This window comes from Cupressus sempervirens, chromosome 5 (assembly GCF_028749045.1).
Source record: "Cupressus sempervirens isolate cs-2001-9-10 chromosome 5, ASM2874904v1, whole genome shotgun sequence".
In the NCBI taxonomy this organism is placed as follows: domain Eukaryota; kingdom Viridiplantae; phylum Streptophyta; class Pinopsida; order Cupressales; family Cupressaceae; genus Cupressus; species Cupressus sempervirens.
In genome coordinates, this window is record NC_143122.1 from 426,940,664 (window position 1) to 426,962,041 (window position 21,378).

Sequence of the window (21,378 nt, forward strand, 5' to 3'; positions counted from 1 at the left end):
GCAACAAGCTAGCAGGCAAGACTTGCTCTAATACCATGTTAGTGAAATAGGATCAATTAAACTATTCTGTAACTTGTAATAGCACTTGTGGATATTTTATGTGTTTTCCAAGTTATTATACGAGTGAATATATATGATATCAAAGAGGCATGTCTCTTGAAGAGACATGTCTCTTTAATATATTAACTTACATTAGTTATAGTTATAAAACAAGTACAATATACCCTCAATATATTATAATAGTAATATAACAAGATACACACCCACACCCACACACACTTAAGTTAATTATTTCATATATAATATTTGCCATATATTATTTATATATCTCATATATATATAATATAATTTATCCGACAAAATTATAACATTAATAATAACTAAATCCACGGGTCAAGCTATCAAATCTATGATTCAAGGTTTGAATTGGTTCAATAGGGAGCTCTAATATACTGAAATATGTATAATCCTTATAATATTATAATAATTATTCATAATATAATATTAATATTTAATATTTATATGTAATTATATAAGTATTAATGAAATTAATTTTATTAGTATATTAAATATTTAATTTATTAATAGTTAATAAGATATATAAACTATTGGTTGGTAAAAGTTGCATTTTATTATAAATTATAAATCTAGGAACAATTTCGTCTGGACAAAAGGTGGTAATTATCAGAGATACCATCATTCTGAATAGAGAGAATGACAAAGGGATCCATTATCCACTAAAATCATTCCAAACTTTACAAGCAAAACTGATGTTTAAATTAGCTCCTCCCTTGATTTGAGAATGGAGGACCATAGAGTCATTCTTCACTTTTCTCTCATTTTTCCCTTTCACAATGCACTGACCCTCCTCAAGCTTGGCAGCTTCATTCTGCCAGTCCAAAGATTTAACCTTGCAGTTTCTCGTCTGATCTGCTGAACAAGAATCCATTTGCTGGAACAGACCATCCACTAACATCGAATCCTCCTTACCATGAGACTCCAATGGTCCACATTTCTCCCTTCCCTCCGGAGTAATAGCTCCAGTGTCCAGCAACTGCTCCCTTTCACACCCAACCAAACTAGTATCAACACTATTCTTTATTGGTTGCTTGTCCCGAGGCGAAGATTCTGTAGGCTGATGCACCAATTCCCCATAAACAACTTGAGAAAAACTCTTTTGCTTCCCATCCTCCTCTACCGTATAATGCACTCTTATTTTGACACATTGTATAACCTTATGCCCTTGTTTGAAAGCATCTTCTACACCTGAGGGGAGCTCCTTTGTAGTCTAGGGGCTGTACCTAGCAACCTTCTGAAGTTTTGATTGAAATTTTTGTAGGAAGTACCTCAGATACATCCATTCCCCCCAAAATACGAGCAAAGGTAGAATGAAGGAGATTGGAAGATCCTTCATCCAGCATAAAAAAACAAACTTCATAAAGAGTTTCCTATTGCCTCAAAGAAAGAATCAAATAGAAATATAATGGAAGTTTAGGGAGTCCAACCCAAAATAGGGTCTTGTCAAAAGCTTCAGCAGTTGGACAAAAGGCAAGATGCTAAGGCTTCAGCATGAGGGTAAACTTATCCTCCCAACTCCATAAATGTTCACACAAAATATTATTTTTGTCTTGAATATTTTCAGATTCAACAATAGAAAACCACCTTGCTGCAGGGTAAATTTGGACGCATCTTTCTAGAACAGGCTCCCAATGTTTGGATATCTAAATATGCAGGGCATGCAAACTCGGCCACAGGCCTCTGGAACGTCCAATCAAATCTAGCTATGAAAAAACTAAGACATTATAAGGAACTTCCTCCTCAGCCTCTACATCCAGATGTACTGAGATGGCTTTAGACAATGGCTGTAATGTAACCATGTCATCAACCATGTGATGAAACCCTTGTGACTGCTTGGAAACATGTGGAGGGTAAGTTGGGCCATGCTCATGAAATGTGTCAAACATGCTCAGTGCCTATTGATGTAATGCCCCCTTTTGGGACATTAGGAATTCCAAAGTTAAACTCACATAATATTAAATTTGGCTTATTAGAGTTTAAAACAAATTTATAAAATGGCTCAATATAATATTATAAAGGGGGTTATAAGGTGACAAAAGAAGACGACGATGAAAGATAGAGAACTGGAAATTGAAAAGTCATAGCTTGATGCATTAAAAAAAGGAAGGAGACTTATTTTGGGCATGCCTAAATTTGAGATTGATTTTCTAGTTTCTCTTTGGAAAACATAAGGAAGCTTCAACTTCTATTTAGGATCCGAGGATGCAAACCCTCAGGTTCTTCTTTGGTGGATTGGACGTAGCCCAGATTCATCATTTACGGTGGATTCACATTAGAATTCACATATGAGCTTACAAGTGCATTTATAGTTTCTCTCCAATCTGACTACATAGCTGTATTTAAGATTTTGGATTTTGATATTTGGTTATTGTATTGCTGATGTATAATACAATAATGTATTTGATGTATTTTAATGGGCATTATCGGTTTATTTGCTGGTTTATATTACTGGTGTGTTTTACACGAGTTATCTATTATGTGCTGAAATCTGTGTATGAGAAAAATTGGTAGAATATCCATTCGAGTTATTATAGTGGTATTAGAGCATCGAGCCTGCTAGCCTTTGGGACATAAAAGGGTTAACATTTTCAGAACAGAAATATTTTGTTCAGCTTGCAATTCTGACGTCTCTTGTACTTGCAAGTATCATTTGGGTTCAAATTTTTTGGGGTTGACAATATTATTAGAAATAAGATTTATTAAGTTGTCGGCCAGGTGTAAAACTTTTCCTCAAGTTGGGCAATTTAATCCATGCCGATATATGATTAGTGTCATGAGAAATAAGTGTCTGATCTTCATCAAGGAGAATAATAATCTTGGTTGCAGTAGCAAAATAATTACAGTCTTATTAGAGTTAAAGCTTCAGTCAGATTGATGCTCTTAGTGAATCACTGTAAAGCAGTATGTATGACTGTAAGCAAATCATATTATGTTACATTGAGAGTTTGTGCTTTATCATACATCAATGATTTAACTGATTTACTATATCTCCTCTCAGACTTGTCTGTTTATTATATTTAATCATGCCCAATCAGGCACCATACTGCAAAGTCACTGAAGGTCACATTAGTGATATATGTATAGTGATCGAGACTTTGCTATTCCTAGATTGCCGTTGATTTAAGGCATGCATTTGTTATGCAGATCATAGTAATATTGATTAGTGTTAACAAACTACTATTGGGCATGACTCCGTAAGGTCATGACCCTATGTGGCTCATGCCATGTAAGGGTCATGTCCTTACGTAGTCATGACCCTTAACACAAACATATATATATATATATATATATATATATATATCAAGTAGAGAGGACATCAATCACATTGGCAATTTTCTTTTTAACGTTGTGATATGCACTCATATATACAACGATCATCTTCCTCAGCAAATATAACATTATTCTGAATATTCTGAATTAGAATTTTTAGTTGCATATATATATATATATATATATATGTATGTATGTTACATCCCAAATTTTTATCTTTAAAAAAATAATATTATAGCTGTTGTAAGAGTTAGTTAGAAACTCTTGGATATCATGATCTTGTGAAAAGGAAGTTATGATTAACCGTTTTGATTCATGTATACATGACTTGTTAGTTAATAACTGTTATTTCATGTATAAATGACTTGTCAGTTAATAATTGTTATTTCATGTATAAATGACTTGTTAATTGATGATTGTTATTTCAACTGAAAATGAATGCTTATATTTTAAGATAAAGGTTAATGATGGTTAGAGCCATTGTGACAGTTATCAGTTATTTTATTTCTTGATATCTTAATGTATATGGAGGAACATGTTATTATTGTGGAATATGCAATTTGGTTGCAGGAGTAGATGAAGTTGGGAAGCATTGCTAAACGGGATTGAAGGAATAGATCACCAAATTAGTCCATCATCAGATTACCAGCTACGGGTTCTAAACTACCTTGATGAAGGATTTATCGATTAGGCAACGAAGTATACCTTGGACAAGTCATGAGCCATTTGGTCAACTTTGATAAAGGCAAAAAGAATATTAAACACATAATATCACGAAAAGAACTATTACCTTTCCTTATTTGAGTTTGTGGAAGTGACCAACATTATATATATAGATGATGCCACCATGATACTCTGATAATATCTAAGAATTGCACCTATATATATGTGTGTGTGTGTGTGTCTAGAGAGAATATAATGATAGCTATGCATACTCTCAAAAAATAGACACGTATATAGATATATGTATATATGTAGGTACAATATAGATAGAATTCAATAAGCTTGTGATGTTGTATTCATATACATACATATATAAATATATGTACAAACATAATAACTTAAATCATGATAAAATATAATCTTTATATTTAAATACGACTCCAAGCGGTGAGCGTTGACATGTTTCCTATTGGCACGTGCCTTTTAAAAATTATAATGGAAGTCTTGAAACTGCTACTAAGCTTCTTTCTTGTAACTGAGTGAGAGACTATATTTCTCTCCACGGTCGAAGGATTCTTGATTATTATATGATCTTTTCTCACTCCACTCTGCCTTTCTTCTTCTCAAAAGGCTGGTATACTCACACCCCTTCGCTCGTGACTTGGAGCATAATAGCAGATCACTTTGCAGTACCGAACCAAATAGGCCAAAATCATAGAGTGCATAGTGGGATTGCCACAGCGACTGCATTTGTAATCATTCTTAGGTCATGAATATTTCACATGCTGCTCTCATTTCTTTGCTATGTCGTTTTTCTTGCTATCGTGACAGTTATGAAGGTCACAGTATCATGTTACATGCTCGATATCATATTTGAGGAGTATTGGTTCTACTCTCTTTTTTATAGTTTACGAAATATCATGTTCATATCCTCGAATGTATATTTGAGAAGCAACCGATCCGCTCTATTCTATATATTTGACATAGTATCATGTTCACATACTCAATTTTACATCTTAGATGCATACGGTCTTGCACTTTCTTTATAAATGACAAGTTCACATCCATGCATATCGGGTATTTGCTTGTGGGAATTGGAATTGTTATAATTTCGTGAGGAAGAAGTTTTCAGTAAATGATAATGCATAATAAGTCTTTCATTGTAAATGATTGGCTATAACAGCCTGAAGTATTCTTTTTAATATCCATGTAACTATATACATACCAACAGTCTCCTAGGATACACCCAAGGCCGTTAGAGCCAAGAACAATTGGGTGAAGAGGAAAGATATACAGCAATAAATAAAGCTATTAATCAGTGTCTTTTTATTATATGAACATAATAAGAAAGAAAATGCTTAAGACCAAGAAAGCTAATGGTTGTCCAAGATATAATCAGTTGTCAAGTCGAGCGTTGGTGATCAAGCTGATTAATGCCCATCTAAATCCTTGGCCAAGGTAGATTAGAGGCATGCTTGCCACAAAATTATCACTAGAGGTCAGGAGTGCTAGCTGAAAAAGGGAAGGTTGATGAAGGAATTCGTTAGCCTTGTTTGCTGCTTTGCCGACACTAACAACAGTATGCTCAGGATGGCAGGAGTATGGTGACCCAAGCCTAACCCAAGGTAGGAGGGCCTTTCTCGTAAGAGATTGTGTGGGGATATGTTAATATTTGTTGTTGGAAGGTTAAGCCCATGTCAATGTTTCTCCTCTTTAGTAGATGCCGAGGCTTGCACAACTTGTCGACAGTTATTTCAATTCATGTAGGAGTTCTAAAACTTTTACTTGCATGTATCTTTATTTTCTTTACTTTGAAATGAATAGATTTATATGTAGTTAGCTCAATTGAAATCATAGAATTCAGTTGTGGAAGTTAATTTAGTTGTTTTCATATGAAATGGATGTAGTCGTCATATAATGTAGTTTCCATGTATTGTTTCCAAACTAATGTAATTCTGTTATGATATTTGGTTATAGTTTTAGAATATGTTCTTTATTTTCAGTTTAGTAAAAATGGTATTTTATATATGGTATCAGAGCGTTGGGTTCAACTCTGAACCTAGGGCTCATTAATTAACAAAATAGGAAAATTGAAAATACAAATTTAAATTTAGCAGAATGTAGATCTGGAAGACTCCTCACAAGAAAACCCGACATCCCATATTCTCTTATTTGATAAAGAACTTGCCGAATCATGATTACTCCTATTGCTCCATGTAAAGTTTCTGCAATTTCTATGACTGAATATAGACTAGATTTGATCTTCTTCTTCTCCTTGTGATTTGCTGAGAATAACTTCAAAGTATTGCATTTAATTGAATTAGAAATGTAATTCAGAATTCTGTCTTTTAATTCTGCAATTTGTATGTGGGTAGTAATGACTAAGGAGCAGACTTGTCTTTGTTCTTGTGTGCTCTTAGACTTCATCTTACCCTCTATAAGTATAGGAATCAAGGGACATGTCCTTAGAAAGGACATGTCTCTTCCAAATTTATTTGCCTAACCTCTAGAAGTTGGCGATTTTCCAAGAATAATTAAGTTCAATTACAAACATAAATAGTGCAGTTTAGATTAGTCCTAAACCAAAACCTAAGGATAGGCCCCGATCTTATAAAGGGAACAATGCAAAGAATTTGTCCTATTCTTATCATGCTATATCAGATCAAATTGATCTCTTATCAAACCAATATGATAGCAAGTTACAAAATTAACGCTCCAAACCCTAGGATGATGAAACCCTAGCTCAGGCCTTGCAACGAATGAAGAAGGAAAGGGTTAGATGGACTCTTGCTAGGAAGGCAATACTAAGGGACAAACTTATCAAGGCTTGGAATGCCCGACAGACTGATCCTCTCAGGATCTTTAGCAAAACTTGGATAGTGCAGGATAAGCACAGAATTGACAATGAATGAAAGACCCAGAAATAGAATAGTTGATCATTAAATTATTTTTTGTATTTCCTTTGTAGTATCTTTAGAAGAGGAGATTTTTGTTAATAAAATTTGTTACGAATGTACCTGGAAAATTGGTGAATTCAATAAATGAGAAATTGGTAATATCTCACCGATCTTGCACATTCTTTGAAAACAAACTTATAAAGTATGAACATGAAATTAATTTAAGAAACTCATTTACATTTCAGGGGCATTTAAAATACTAGCAACGGATCTCCTGTAGTTAACGAACTAATGAAGACAATCCATAGATTCCCTCGAATATGTTGTTTCAAATTTTGCAAGACATGCAAGTGAAGTTGGAAAACATGGAAAGGAAAATGAACGAATTGACAAACTAGATAGGGCGAAGTCAAGAGGAGATGCAATCCTTGCCTCCACCTAGAATTGAACATGAAAATTCTGACCACAGTGAAAAGAGTGCTCAAGTCTCACTTACGCAAACTAAGAAATAGAAGAAACTTGACATAGTTAGCAACTTGCCCTCTAATATTAAAAAGATCAAACCACCTAGGTTCTTGGGCTATGAATCTGGAGGGGATGTGGAAGCCTAGTTAACTAAGATAGAACAATACTTTGAAATCAGGAGTTTTTCCAAAACTTTAAAAGCAATATGGGGAATATACCATCTTTCAGGTGAAGCAACTACTTGGTGGGGAAACACCAAGATCGAACTCAACATTAAGACAATTGAGGTTAGCTAGGACAAGTTCGTATGCATCTTCAAGAACCAATGGTTACCCCAGACTTTCTATGACCAGAAACTGCTAGACTTCCAGAACCTTAAACAAGGGGATATATCGGTACACAAGTATTGGAAAATGTTCACTCGGTTGTTGAAGTATGTACCCCCATATCAGCAAGATAAGAATTTGAAGGTTAGAAAGTTTATTATGGGATTGAATAATAGGATCGGGGGAGTAGTGGATGTCCTCACTCCTTGAACCATGGAGGAAGCCCTCAAGGTAGCTGTTCGCCAGGAACATAAAATAAAAAGGGATGACTCTATTCGGGATAACAAGAGGAAAACCAACTAGAGCACAAAAGGGTCAGATTTAGAGCCTCATAAAAGGCATTTTAAAAATTTCAAGTCAAATAAACCAGAGCCTAGAGGGAATGGTGGCAAAGAATTAAAGGGTTTATCCAATGGAGGCAATAAAAGAAATGAGAAGAAAAGACCCCCATTAGGATGTTACACTTGTGGTAGGGATCATCATGCCAACAAGTGTCCCAACAAGTCAACCAACGATCAGCCACTCTGTCCCCATTACCACCACAACAAATTGTCTACCAGTGGAGGATTCATGCAGCACTGGACAATCGACAAGCTGAATAACAACTGAGCCGAATAGAAACTCTGCATAAGATCTACAGAAACTCTATTTCTATATTAATCGATACAGGGGTGACATAATCTTTTATATCCCTAAAGTTATTGAGTATATTCCCTAGAAGAACTAGTTTTATGGAAAACCCATGGACTGTTGAGTTTGCAAACCAGATAAGAGCTAAGGTAGAGCAATTCCTATTTGATGCCCAGGTTGACTTTCCAAAATTTTCAATAGAGCTGAATCTGTATGTAGCACCTCTTGGGTCCTATGACATCATCTTGGGTATAAATTAGCTTAGTGAACATAAGGCTAAGGTTGATTGTCTTGCCAAAATAGTAGAATGTTTGGATGACTAAGAAAAACCTATAAGATGAAACCATGTCAGATATTGGCCATGCAACTTAAAAGATGTAGTAGAAAGGGATTCGAGATCTTCACGGTAAAAATTGAAGATTTGAAAGAACCTATAGATACTACTTACAAGGATGAATATATCTTTGAAGATGGAGAAATTAGAAAAGAACTGGGAAAATCCTTTGGGGAGAAGTATTCATTCTACAAGAAGTTTCAAGACGTGTTTCTAGAAGAACTCGCTGGACTACTCCTGTCTAGAGCATTTGATTTCACCATAGATTTGGTACTTGGGCTAGAACCTATATCTAGAGCACCTTATCAAATGATCACTACCGAATTAATGGAACTACAAGTGCAACTACAAGATTTATTGGATAAGAAACTCATCTAACCCAGTGTTTCACCTTGGGGAGCTCCGATGCTATCTGTCTGGAAGAAGGATGGGACCATGAGATTGTGTATAGACTATAGGATGCTTAACAAGGTTACTATTAAGAATAGATATCTGCTTCCTAGGATTGATGACTTATTTGACCAAATGAGAGGTGCAACTATATTTTCTAAAATCGAACCGAGGTTTGGATATTATCAGCTCCGCATTAAGGATGAGGACATTCAGAAGACTGCTTTTAGAATTAGATATAGAGACTATGAATTTACTATACTACCATTCAAATTAACCAATGCTCCAACAACCTTTATGAACCTTATGACCAACATTTTCCGAGATTTTTTGAACAAATTTGTGTTGGTGTTCATAGATAACATTCTCATATACTCACAAAATGAGGAACATCAAGAGCACTTAGAAATAGATTTGTAGAGGTTACAAAAACATAAACTGTATAGAAAACTATCAAAATGTTCATTCTATCAAAAAAGAGATCTAGTATTTGGGGCACATTATATCAGCTCAAGGAATAGCCGTAGACCCCCACTAAGATCAAGCCAATCAGAGATTGGCCTGTACCTAGGAATGTGATAGAAGTCAGGAGTCTCATGGGTTTAATAGGATTTTATAGGAAATTTGTTAGAGATTTCTCTAGGATAGCTTACCCTATCACCTTTCTTCAAAGAAAAGGGAGGAAGTTCATTTGGTCTGAGAAGTGTCAAGCAACTTTTCAATACTTGAAGAAGTTAACTACCGCCCTGATACTTAGAGTACCTGATCCCCAAGGTCAATTTGTGGCTATAATTGATGCATCAAGAGAAGGGTTAGGAGGTGTATTGATGTAGGAAGATCAAGTTATTGCCTATGAATCTAGGAAGCTGAAAAATTATGAACAAAATTATGCTTCGCATGACTTAGAGTTAGCTGCCATTGTTCATGCCCTTCAGATGTGGATGCACTATTGGATAGGAAAACCCTTCGAGCTCCAATCAAATCACTATGGACTGAAATATATATTTACTCAATATTGGTACCCATATAGACCTAGGTATTTAAAGTTTCAGTTTTAGGTTTCGAACCTCTTTGAACTAAGTTCAAAGTGGTTCAATTTTGTTGAAGCAAGTTTGAATGGTTTATTCTGAGCCATCTTGGTTCGAGGTTCAGCAAGTTCAATATTGCAGGTTTAGATTGTTGTCAATAAATGCAAAGGTTCAAAGATCTACAATTCGAGTTCAAAGGGCTCAAAATTTAGAATTCAGAGGCACCAAGTCAGCTTCAATGCCACAAGGTTATTAAGATCGCAATCTGAAGCCAAAGTTCTAGTTTCTATTCAAAGTTACCAAAGGCATGAGAATTCAAATCTGAATGTGAAGTTCCAAATCATATTCTACTCAATACATGAAAGTTCAAGGAGGCCCTCAACAATGAATGCAAATGATGTGATCCTAGGGTTGTTGGTATTGGCACCTTGAATCTTAATGCAAAAAGGATCTTCAAGCCTCCATATTGTAATATGGGTGATGTGTCCATCAGATAGTGTGGGTTCGCAAAATATCAATATGAAAATGCCAAACATATGCATGACAGCCATATAAGAAATGATGCAAGGGTCAGCTTTGAAGTAGAGCATCATGAACCAGAAGGCTCTCAAGTCTCTTTGTATGTGAACGATGTCATGATAATGTCCCTCGTTTCAGATTTGATAATGTCTAGCACTATGAGGCAAGCTGCAGATTCACAAAGAACACTCAATGTCAGATAGAAACAAGCTTGAGTAAGGCCAATCACAGCTCGAGTTTATCTATGTTATGAGGATTTCCAGCACATCGTATGCAGGGTGGTTCCCGGTGAACGTTGAGGAAATGGTCTTGTTTGATACTCATGATGAAGGATGTAAAATGTAATGCCTATCAAGCCAACCTTCTAATGTGATGATTAGAAATCGAAATCCCAAAACTATTTGATCAAATGACCAAGTGAGTCTGTTGCCAACATGAACACCCAATGTCGCACTCATAGTCAACTTCGGGTTGAATCTTTGGTTCTCGATATCGAGTATCCCTTAGCAAGAATGTGATGAAGAAAGGCACAATGTTCCTCACGTGAAATCCTTCAAAACCAACCCACACTACAGAGGTGAGTAATAATGGCAAGACCATAAAACCCGTGTGGCCTATGAAATGCATCCATCGACTATCGTAGGTTAACATTGAAAGGAGTCATGTGAACTGTTTGTTAAATGTCTTTGAGTACCCGCAGGTTTGGAATGAAGCCGTATGTTAACTGTTAGAAGATCAATGGTAGGTGTTTGGCATTCCCACCCGATAGGAGGATAGCAGGCTCTTGTGTGGTTAGATGATTGGTTAAATGAGGTGTTCATATTTGCATTCGAATGTTTTAGAAGCTTGCATGGATCACACACAAGGAGAATCAAATACTCCTGCGCATTCACTTCTCAAGTAGAAGTGCAAACAATCAAATGTATACTGGTTGTTTGACAAAATGTCTACAACAGTGAATAAAGTTTTAGTATGAAAGGTTTTTCGATGCCAATCAGTATGCAAGACCACAAAGGATTTTTAGTGCTGTAATTTGAAGACGGAGAAATATGACAAGGCGATCCAAATTAAGTGTCTACTAAGCTCCAAAACCAAACCTCACCCTGTGCCGATAGGAAGGTGAAGAGAATAGTGCACGCCCATTCATATAGTCCAAAATACGCATGCCACATGTGAGTACATACTCCATTACATTGCTTCGTTGAGGAAGCTTGAAGGCCCACATTTGATGGCAAACGATAAAGGGATAGGGATCGAGTTTCACCAATCCTCCTTTGTTGAAAGCCTTGACCATGTACACGAACTGTTTGGTGGAATGCCCGAGCGCGACATACCGTGGGGATGTCAAAATGACATCGTTGAATGATGAAGAAGAGTTGCATCGAAATGTCAATCAACACACATACTCACCCGTCCAAGTTTGATAAAGAGAAACATTTTTTGATGATGCAGAATAATGATGCTTCCAGTAACTTCAATCCTTCTTCACAATCATCGATAATGAAGGGAATGTGATGAAGTCATGGCTTCAGACAACTGCATAATTTCAGAGGGGACTCTCAGGTACCGACAGATGGGATGCAATAGTGGTCTACGTGGCAAAAAGCTCTAATATGGAAGAGTGAGTGGTTATCCATATCAAAAAAAATGAGACGTGCATACTTAATAAAATGTATATTTCTTTATAAACCACATGTCAAGTGTAATATTATAAGATTACACTTATAACCGTCAAGGAGGACATACTCAAAGGAACATTATGTTAAAGTAAGAGGGATTTGAAAGAGAAGCCATGAAAGTTAGAAAGCCGTCAAGAGCCTTGTGATTTCAAGATTCAGTTATGATAACCGAATAATGGTTGGTTTAGTCTATTTATTGTATTCTTTTTGGGAAGAGAAGGGTTCCAATTTTGCTAAATTTTGTTGGAGAGACTTTGAGTGACAAAAAAATAAGGGACTGTAAATACAGGTCGAGAAGGAAAATATTTTTCTAGATAGTGGTTTTTGTGCTTATCAAACAGAAAAGTTTGTTTTGTTTTGTTGTGTTTAGAGGAGTATTTTGGTGCATCCAAACTTTGAGTTTGTGTATTAAATTCGTGATCAATGTTGATCTTTGCATTATCTTGGTTACCTCCGAATGCAATTTGGTACAATGATTACTGTCACAGTTATATTTTGGACTTTATGCTTTAGTTGTTCGTGTTTTTGGAAAAGACCATTCTTCTTTCTCACTATGTTCATTCTGTAATGCAGTATTTGAGTAAATGAACTTTGTGTTATTTATTGTTTATTTTCTTTCAGTCAGTTAGTCTTTCTGTGTCTATGTCGTGTTTACGGATTGATGTTTGTAAACCTTTCTTGCTTTCAGGTGAAAAGCATCATCAATTGCAGTATAGTTCATTTATTGTAAATTATATACGGGGAGCTGTACTCGGATAAATTCAGAGGGCGGTTATGCTCTTCAATAGCGAAGTGACCCAACTGTTAGTGTTGATTTAGTCTTCCTATCTAGGCATTTTGGAGTTGATTTGTATATATTTCTTTGGAGGACAATCTGTCCACTAACAAATTTTTGGTGACTCTAGTGGGGATCCGGAAATGAAAATCAATGTCTATAATTACTTCCTTAGTTTAATGATTATCTTTGTGTGTAGGAGATTGACGGCTCTATATAAAGACCATGCCGAACAAGAAAGTCATGAGAAGGCCAAATCCCACTCTCATGGAACTTTATTTGATGGAGGATAAAGTGTTGCACGAATTTGTGGTCAGCTATAAAGAAAGCATTTCCTCAGTGGTCAGAAATAATATAAGCTTGGAAGATGACGCGAAGTCTTGGCTATTTGGAGAAGCCTTTATGTCAGATTTCACAAGTTGAAAGAGTTAGAAGAAAAGAGCAAAGTGTTGCAAGTATATTAGAAAAGGGTATCACAACTAAATGAAGAGTTGAAAGTTGATGAAGAAGAAGCCCCGGTTATCTCAGTTTCATCCATTTATCTCAATCACCTTGTCATGAGTAAGCAAGAAATCCAAAAAGTCATAACTTAGCCACAAGAAAACCAGACATGGGTAAATGAGAACACTCAAGCTGAGAGTGAGAACCATGGCAGCAGTAAAGAGGGGTTGACAGTCAAAGAGGAAGAACCTCCGATGGCATCATCTCACTTCACCTCTCGCAACTATGTAGTCCTTGCTGATCATGATGGCACTGAGGGAAACATCGATAAAGGTGCTCCTAAATCTTTTGTTTTTCCAGTTTTAGAAAGCTTGGAATTTGAAATTAATGATGGTCATCTTGCTGTGAAAGTTCCTATTTGTGAAAAAACTGCCAATGACATGTTACTAGAATTTGAATCTTTTGTTTTTAATGAGAAGGCTGAAAGTAATCTGTCCAGTTGTGCAATCGGTGGTCATCCCATTGAAGAACCTTGTCAATCTGAAAATAAGGTGATGTTTGTGATGAGGTAAAGATGCCTTTGGCTGAAGCTTCTCACAATGGAATTCATTTTGAGAAAAGAGGGTACGAAGCTGACTTTCAACCCATTGATGACTCGGCCGGGATGCTGAAGGATACTCTTCTTAATGAAGAAGAAGAAATCATACATGAATTTCTATCATCACTCAAACCAGATCATCTCTTCCATAATGATAGGTGATAGGTATTCATTCAAATCGAATTGAAAATGAAACACTCATTGATAACTTTTTCTTTTCATTCTTCTATGTGTGGCTTTGCTGATTTGGATTGTGGAAGTGATGACACTTTGGGAAAGAGAAAAGACAGAATACATTGCATGCTTGATGACAGTTTGATTCTTGAAAGGGATGAGGAGAACATATACTTGAAAATTGACCCTATGTTGGATGAGGCGTCTCTTTGCCTACAAGTTGATCGTGATATCAAATGCCATAAGCAAAGGCTAAGTCTTCGTGACAGCATTTCCGAATATTGTGCATCTTTTCATGAGGAGGTTTCTCCATTTCATTATTTTTCAGTTTGAAGTGAAACCTGGCCGGATGAATGTTGAAGATCAATTCTTAGGGGAAAAAGAGTGCTACGATGAGTTATGGCTGCTCGGGAAGAAGTGCTTGATCAACATATTTATATGTGCCTTTAGCTTGAGGTTTGGCATTGAAGAAGTTTTTAGTAGGAAATGGTGTGGAGTTGCTCCATTGAGACTTGAATTGCTGTTGCGCAAAGGCTCCTACTTCTCCTAGCCGGTAAATGGATTCACATGATTTTTTCTTTCTTCTAATTCTTGTGGTAGGCTCTCTCCCTACCTTTGTATATATTTTGTAAATATTCTTTTGGTGTGCGTAGTGTTGGTTTGAATAATTCGCAAGCTTCGCGCTTGCTGGTAGTTTAGTGTTTTCCTGGTTGGCTTTGCCCTGCTCCCCTCCGCCCTCTTTGCAAGCAACTTCCTATTCTTCTTCTTTCTGACTCTATTTGCCCAATGGATAAGGCACTCGTCTTTCACCAAAGATTGCAGGAGTTCTTTGTTTTTTTGAGTCAAAACAATCCCATAGTTAGAGGCCCCTGTTGGTACCCATATAGACCCGAGTATTTAAAGTTTCAGTTTTAGGTTTCGAACCTCTTTGAACTAAGTTCAAAGTGGTTTGAAGTGGTTCAATTTTGTTGAAGCAAGTTTGAATGGTTTATTCTGAGCCATCTTGGTTCGAGGTTCAGCAAGTTCAATATTGCAGGTTCAGATTGTTGTCAATAAATGCAAAGGTTCAAAGATCTACAATTCGAGTTCAAAGGGCTCAAAATTTAGAATTCAAAGGCACCAAGTCAGCTTCAATGCCTCAAGGTTATTAAGATCGCAATCTAAAGCCGAAGTTCTAGTTTCAATTCAAAGTTACCAAAGGCATGAGAATTCAAATCCAAATGTGAAGTTCCAAATCATATTCTACTCAATACATGAAAAGTTCAAGGAGGCTAGGTTCAGCAAGTTCAATATTGCAGGTTCAGATTGTTGTCAATAAATGCAAAGGTTCAAAGATCTACAATTCGAGTTGAAAGGGCTCAAAATTTAGAATTTAGAGGCACCAAGTCAGCTTCAATGGCTCAAGGTTATTAGGATCGCAATCTGAAGCCGAAGTTCTAGTTTCAATTCAAAGTTACCAAAGGCATGAGAATTCAAATCCAAATATGAAGTTTCAAATCATATTCTACTCAATACATGAAAAGTTCAAGGAGGCCTCCGACAATGAATGCAAATGATGTGATCCCAGGGTTGTTGGTATTGGCAATTTGAATCTTATTGCAAAAAAGATCTTCAGGCCTCCATATTGTAATATGGGTGATGTGTCCATCAGATAGTGTGGGTTCGCAAAATATCAATATGAAAATGACAAACATATGCATGACACCATATAAGAAATGATATAGGGGTCGTCTTTGAAGTAGAGCATCATGAACCAGAAGGCTCTCAAGTCTCTTTGTATGTGTACGATGTCATGATAGATGCCCCTCGTTTCAGATTTGATAATGTCTAGCACTTATGAGGCAAGTCGCAGATTCACAAAGAACACTTAATGTCAGATAGAAACAAGCTTGAGTAAGGCCAATCACAGCTCGAGTTTATCTATGTTATGAGGATTTCCAGCACATCTTATGCAGGGCGGTTCCCAGTGAACGTTGATGAAATGGTCTTGTTTGATACCCATGATGAAGGATGTAAAATGTAATGCCTATCAAGCCAACCTTCTAATGTGATGATCAGAATTCGAAATCCCAAACCTATTTCATCGAATGGCCAAGTGAGTTTGTTGCCAAATGAACACCCGATGTCGCACTCATAGTCAACTTCGGGTCGAATCTTGGGTTCTTAGTATCGAGCATCCCTTAGCAAGAACGTGATGAAGAAAGGCACAACGTTCCTCACGTGAAATCCTTCAAAACCAACCCACACTACAGAGGTGAGTAATAAAGGCAAGACTATAAAACCTGCGTGGCCCATGAAATGCATCCACCGACTATCGTACGTTAACATTGAAAGGGGTCATGTGAACTATTTGTTAAAATGTCTTTGAGTACCCGCAGGTTTGGAATGAAGCCATATGTTAACTGTTAGAAGATCAATGGTAGGTGTTCGGCATTCCCACCCGATAGGAGGATAGCAAGCTTTTGTGTGGTTAGATGATTGGTTAAATGAGGTGTCCATATTTGCATTTAGATGTTTTAGAAGCTCGTTGGGATCACACACAAGGAGAATCAAGTACTCGCGTGCATTCACTTCGCAAGTAGAAGAGCAAACAATCAAATGTATACTGGTTGTTTTAGAAAATGTCTACAACAGTGAAGAAAGTTTTAGTATGAAAGGCTTTTCGTTGCCAATCAGTATGTCAGAGCACAAAGGATGTTTAGTGCTGCAATTTGAAGATGGAGAAATATGACTAAATGATCCCAATTGTCTACTAAGATCCAAAACCGGACCTCACCCTATGCTAATAAGAAGGTGAAGAGAATAGTGCAAGCCCATTCATATAGTGCAAAATATGAATGCCACATGGGAGTACGTACACCATGGCATTGCTTCATCGAAGAAGCTTGAAGGCCCACATTTGATGGCAAACGATAAAGGGACAGGGATTGAGTTTCACTAGTCCTCCTTTGTTGAAAGCCTCGATCGTGTACATGAACTGTTTGGTGGAATGCCCGAGCGCGTGACATACCTTGGGGATGTCAAAATGACATCGTTGAATGGTGAAGAAGAGTTGCATCGAAATGTCAATCAACACACATACCCACCCATCCAAGTTTGATAAAGACAAACATTTTTTGACGACGCATCAGAGCCCAAGTCCACCTGATGCAGAATAATGATGCTTCCAATAACTTCAATCCTTCTTCTCAATCATCTATAATGAAAGGAATGTGATGAAGTCACAGCTTCAGACAACTGCATAATTTCAGAGGAGACTCTCGGGTGCCGACAGATGGGATGCAGTAGTGGTCTACATGGCAAAAAGCTCTAATATGGAAGAGTGAGTGGTTATCCATATCAAAAAAAAAGAGACGTGCATACTTAATAAAATGTATATTTCTTTATAAACCACATGTCAAGTGTAATATTATAAGATTACACTTATAACCATCAAGGAGTACATACTCAAAGGAACATTATGTTAAAGTGAGAAAGATTTGAAAGAGAAGCCACGAAAGTTAGAAAGCCATCAAGAGCCTTGTGATTTCAAGATTCAGTTATGATAACCGAATAATGGTCAGTTCAATCTATTTATTGTATTCTTTTTGGGAAGAGAAGGGTTCTAGTTTTGCTAAATTTTGCTAGGGAGACTTTGAGTGACAACAAAATAAGGGACTATGAATACAGGGAGAGAAAGGAGACATTTTTCTAGATAGTGGTTTTTGTGGTATCAAACAACAAAGTTTGTTTTGTTTTGTTGTGTTCAGAGGAGTATTTTAGTGCATCAAAACTTTGAATTTGTGTATTAAATTCGTGATCAATGTTGATCTTTGCATTATCTTGGTTACCCCCAAATGTAGTTTGGTATATATGATTATTATCATAGTTATATTTTGGACTTTGTGCTTCAGTTGTTCGTGTTTTTGGAAAAGATCATTCTTCTTTCTCGCTATGTTCATTCTGTAATGTGGTATTTGAATAAATGAACTTTGTGTTGTTTACTATTTATTTTCTTTTAGTCACTTAGTCTTTCCGCATCTATGTCGTGTTAATGGATAGATGTTTGTAAACCTTTCTTGCTTACAGGTTAAAAGCATCATCAATTATAGTGTAGTTGATTCATTGTAAATTATATACAGGGAGTTGTACCCGGATAAATTCAGAGGGTGCTTATGCTCTTCAATAGCGAAGTGACCCAACTATTAGTGTTGATTTAGTCTTCCTATCTAGGCATTTTGGAGGTAATTTGTATATATTTCTTTGGAGGACAATCTATTCACTAACACTTAGCCTAACCTCAACGCACGATGAAGGAGCTGGTTAGAATTTCTAGTAGATTATGATTTTGAGATCAGCTATATTAAGGGCAAGGAAAAAGGTAGCAAATGCTTTAAGTCGGAAAAGGCATGTGTCAGCAATGGTAGCCATAACTATCGGACTTAGGGAGCAAGTAATGCAACACCTAACTAGAAACACTTTTTATAATGAGGTTAGCCAAGCACTTCATGATACCCTCAAGATTCCTGGTATAAAGATTATCAGTTAGAAGAGGATGGATTGTTAAGATACATAGGAAGGATGTATGTACCAAAGGTCCCAGAAGTTCGAAGGATGATTTTAGAAGAATTCCACACAACTCCTTATTCTGGACATCCTAGCATGACCAAAATGTTGGCAGATATAAAACCCTTGTATATTTGGAAGGGAATGAAAAGAGAAATAACCATGTAGCTGGATGCTTTGAGTGTCAAAGAGTCAAGGCGAAACACCGCTACCCAATAGGCCTACTATACCCAAATAAGGTTCTCGAGTGGAAGTGGCAGGTAATTACCATGGATTTCATTTAGGGGTTGTCCATGACCTGAAACAAACTCAATACCATCTTAAGAGTGGTAGACAGGTTAACCAAAGTGGCTTACTTCATACGAGGTAACTTAACAAATGGGGCACCTGAGATTCCTCACAAGTTTGTTCGAGAAATTTTTAGACTTAATGGAATTCCAAAAAAGATTATATCCGACAAGGATGCTAGGGTAACATCCATATTTTGACAAACTCTATTTTCAGCTTTGGGAACCAAGCTAAATATTAGTTCCGCTTACAACTTAGAAACCAATGGTTAGGCAGAGAGAGTAAATCAAGTTTTGGAAGATCTCTTAAGAGTGTATTGTATGGATCGACAATACCAATGGGAAATGTATCTTCCCTTGGTAGAATTTTCTTATAATAATTCTTATCAATCCACTATCAAAATGGCACCCTTTGAGGCTCTATATGGTCCTAAATACAGAACTCCTGTGAGTTGGAACCAAATTGAGGACAGAATTATCATTGGCCTAGAGATGCTTTGAGAGATGGAGGAATAGGTAGTTCAAATCCGCCAGAGGTTAAAAGAGACAAATGATAGACAAAAGAATTATGCATATGCTAAAATAATACCTCGAGAATTCTCAGTGGGAGAAAAGATTCTATTAAAGGTAAAACCACAATAGAGTACTATTAGGTTCAGGAAGAATATCAAACTGGCCCCAAGATACGTGGGACCCTTTCAGGTGTTAGAAGTTGTAACCCCGGTGGCCTATAGGATCGCACTGCCTTTAGCCCTTTCCAAGATGCATGATGTATTCCATGTATCATATCTTAAGAAATATATCACTCATCATGGAATTGGAATCCTTGACGGCTACGAGACCCAGGGGTGGAGGAAATAGAGCCGCTCAAAATACTTGAGGTGTGTAAGCTTTGCTTACGAAATCAAGACATAACCCAGTGCAAGGTTCAGCAGAACTAGTATAATTAGGAAAATGCCACCTGGGAAGATTATGATGAGATCTTCCAGAAATTTCCCCATCTTTTCTCTAGGATCAGAGCATAAATTTTTGTGACTATTTGGTAAAAAAAGACTATGCCTGTTTACTTATGTAGAATTCCTTTTTTCTTTGGTAAAGTTCATAGAGGATGGTGAAACACAAGCGGGAGGGTATGTTACATCCCAAATTTTTGAACTTTAAAAAAATAATATTATAACTGTTGTAAGGTTTAGTTAGAAACTCTTGGATATCACAATCTTGTGAAAAGGAAGTTATGATTAACTATTTTGATTCATGTATAAATGACTTGTTAGTTAATAACTATTATTTCATGTATATATGACTTGTTAATTGATGATTGTTATTTCAACTGAAAACAAAAGCTTAGATTTTAAGATAAAGGTTAGTGGTGGTTAGTCGCTGTGACAATTATGAGTTATTTTATTTCTTGATATCTTAATGTATATGGAGGAACATGTTATTATTGTGGAATATGCATTTTGGTTGTAAGAGCAGATAAAGGGGGGGAAGCATTGCTAAACAGGATTCAAGGAATGGGTCACCAATTTAGTCCATCGTCAAATCACTAGGTATGGGCTCTAAACTACCTTGATGAAGGATTTATCGACTAGGCAATGGAGTATACCTTAGACAAGTCATGAGCTATTTAGTCAACTTTGATAAAGGCTAAAAGAATATTAAACACTTAATATCACGAAAAGAACCATTACTTCTCCTTATTTGAGTTTGTAGAAGTGATCGACATTATGAATTTTACATATATATATATATATATATATAGAATTCAATAAGCTAGTGACGTTGTATTCATATATATACATATATAAATATATGTAAAAACATAATAACTTAAATCATTATAAAATATAATCTTTATGTTTAAATATGACTCCAAGCGGTGAGTGTTGCCACCTTTCCTATTGGCACCTGCCTTTTAAAATTTATATTGGAAGTCTTGAAATTTTTACTAAGCTCCTTTCTTGTAACTGAGCGAGAGACTATATTTCTCTCTGCTATTGAAGGATTCTTGGTTATTATATGATCTTTTCTCACTCCGCTTTGCCTCTCTTCTTCTCAAAAGGATGGTATACTCACACCCCTTCACTTGTCACTTGGAGCATAACAGTAGATCACTCTGCAGTACCGAACCAAACAGGCCAAAATCATAGAATGCACAGTGGGATCGCCACAACGATTGCATTTGTAATCATTCTAAGGTCATGACTATTTCACATGCCACTCTCATTTCTTTGCTATGTCGTTTTTTCTTGCTATTGTGACTACGAAAGTCACAGTAT

At 36.4% G+C, this 21,378-nt stretch overlaps 1 protein-coding gene across 3 annotated transcripts in view; it reads left to right on the plus strand.

Moving 5' to 3' along the window:
• Positions 1-21,378, plus strand: part of LOC149556613 (Pseudouridine synthase family protein) — a 170,103-nt gene that overhangs the window by 128,716 nt on the left and 20,009 nt on the right. Inside the window, exon 9 of one of the 3 annotated variants that reach the window (XM_089831008.1) lies at positions 3,919-4,188. The exons of the other annotated variants lie outside the window; for them this stretch is intronic. Coding sequence (XP_089687134.1) covers positions 3,919-3,924 — 6 coding nt within the window. The 3' untranslated portion in view covers positions 3,925-4,188. Of the gene's footprint in view, positions 1-3,918; positions 4,189-21,378 lie in introns of those variants that run through there. 3 annotated transcript variants of the gene reach the window in all.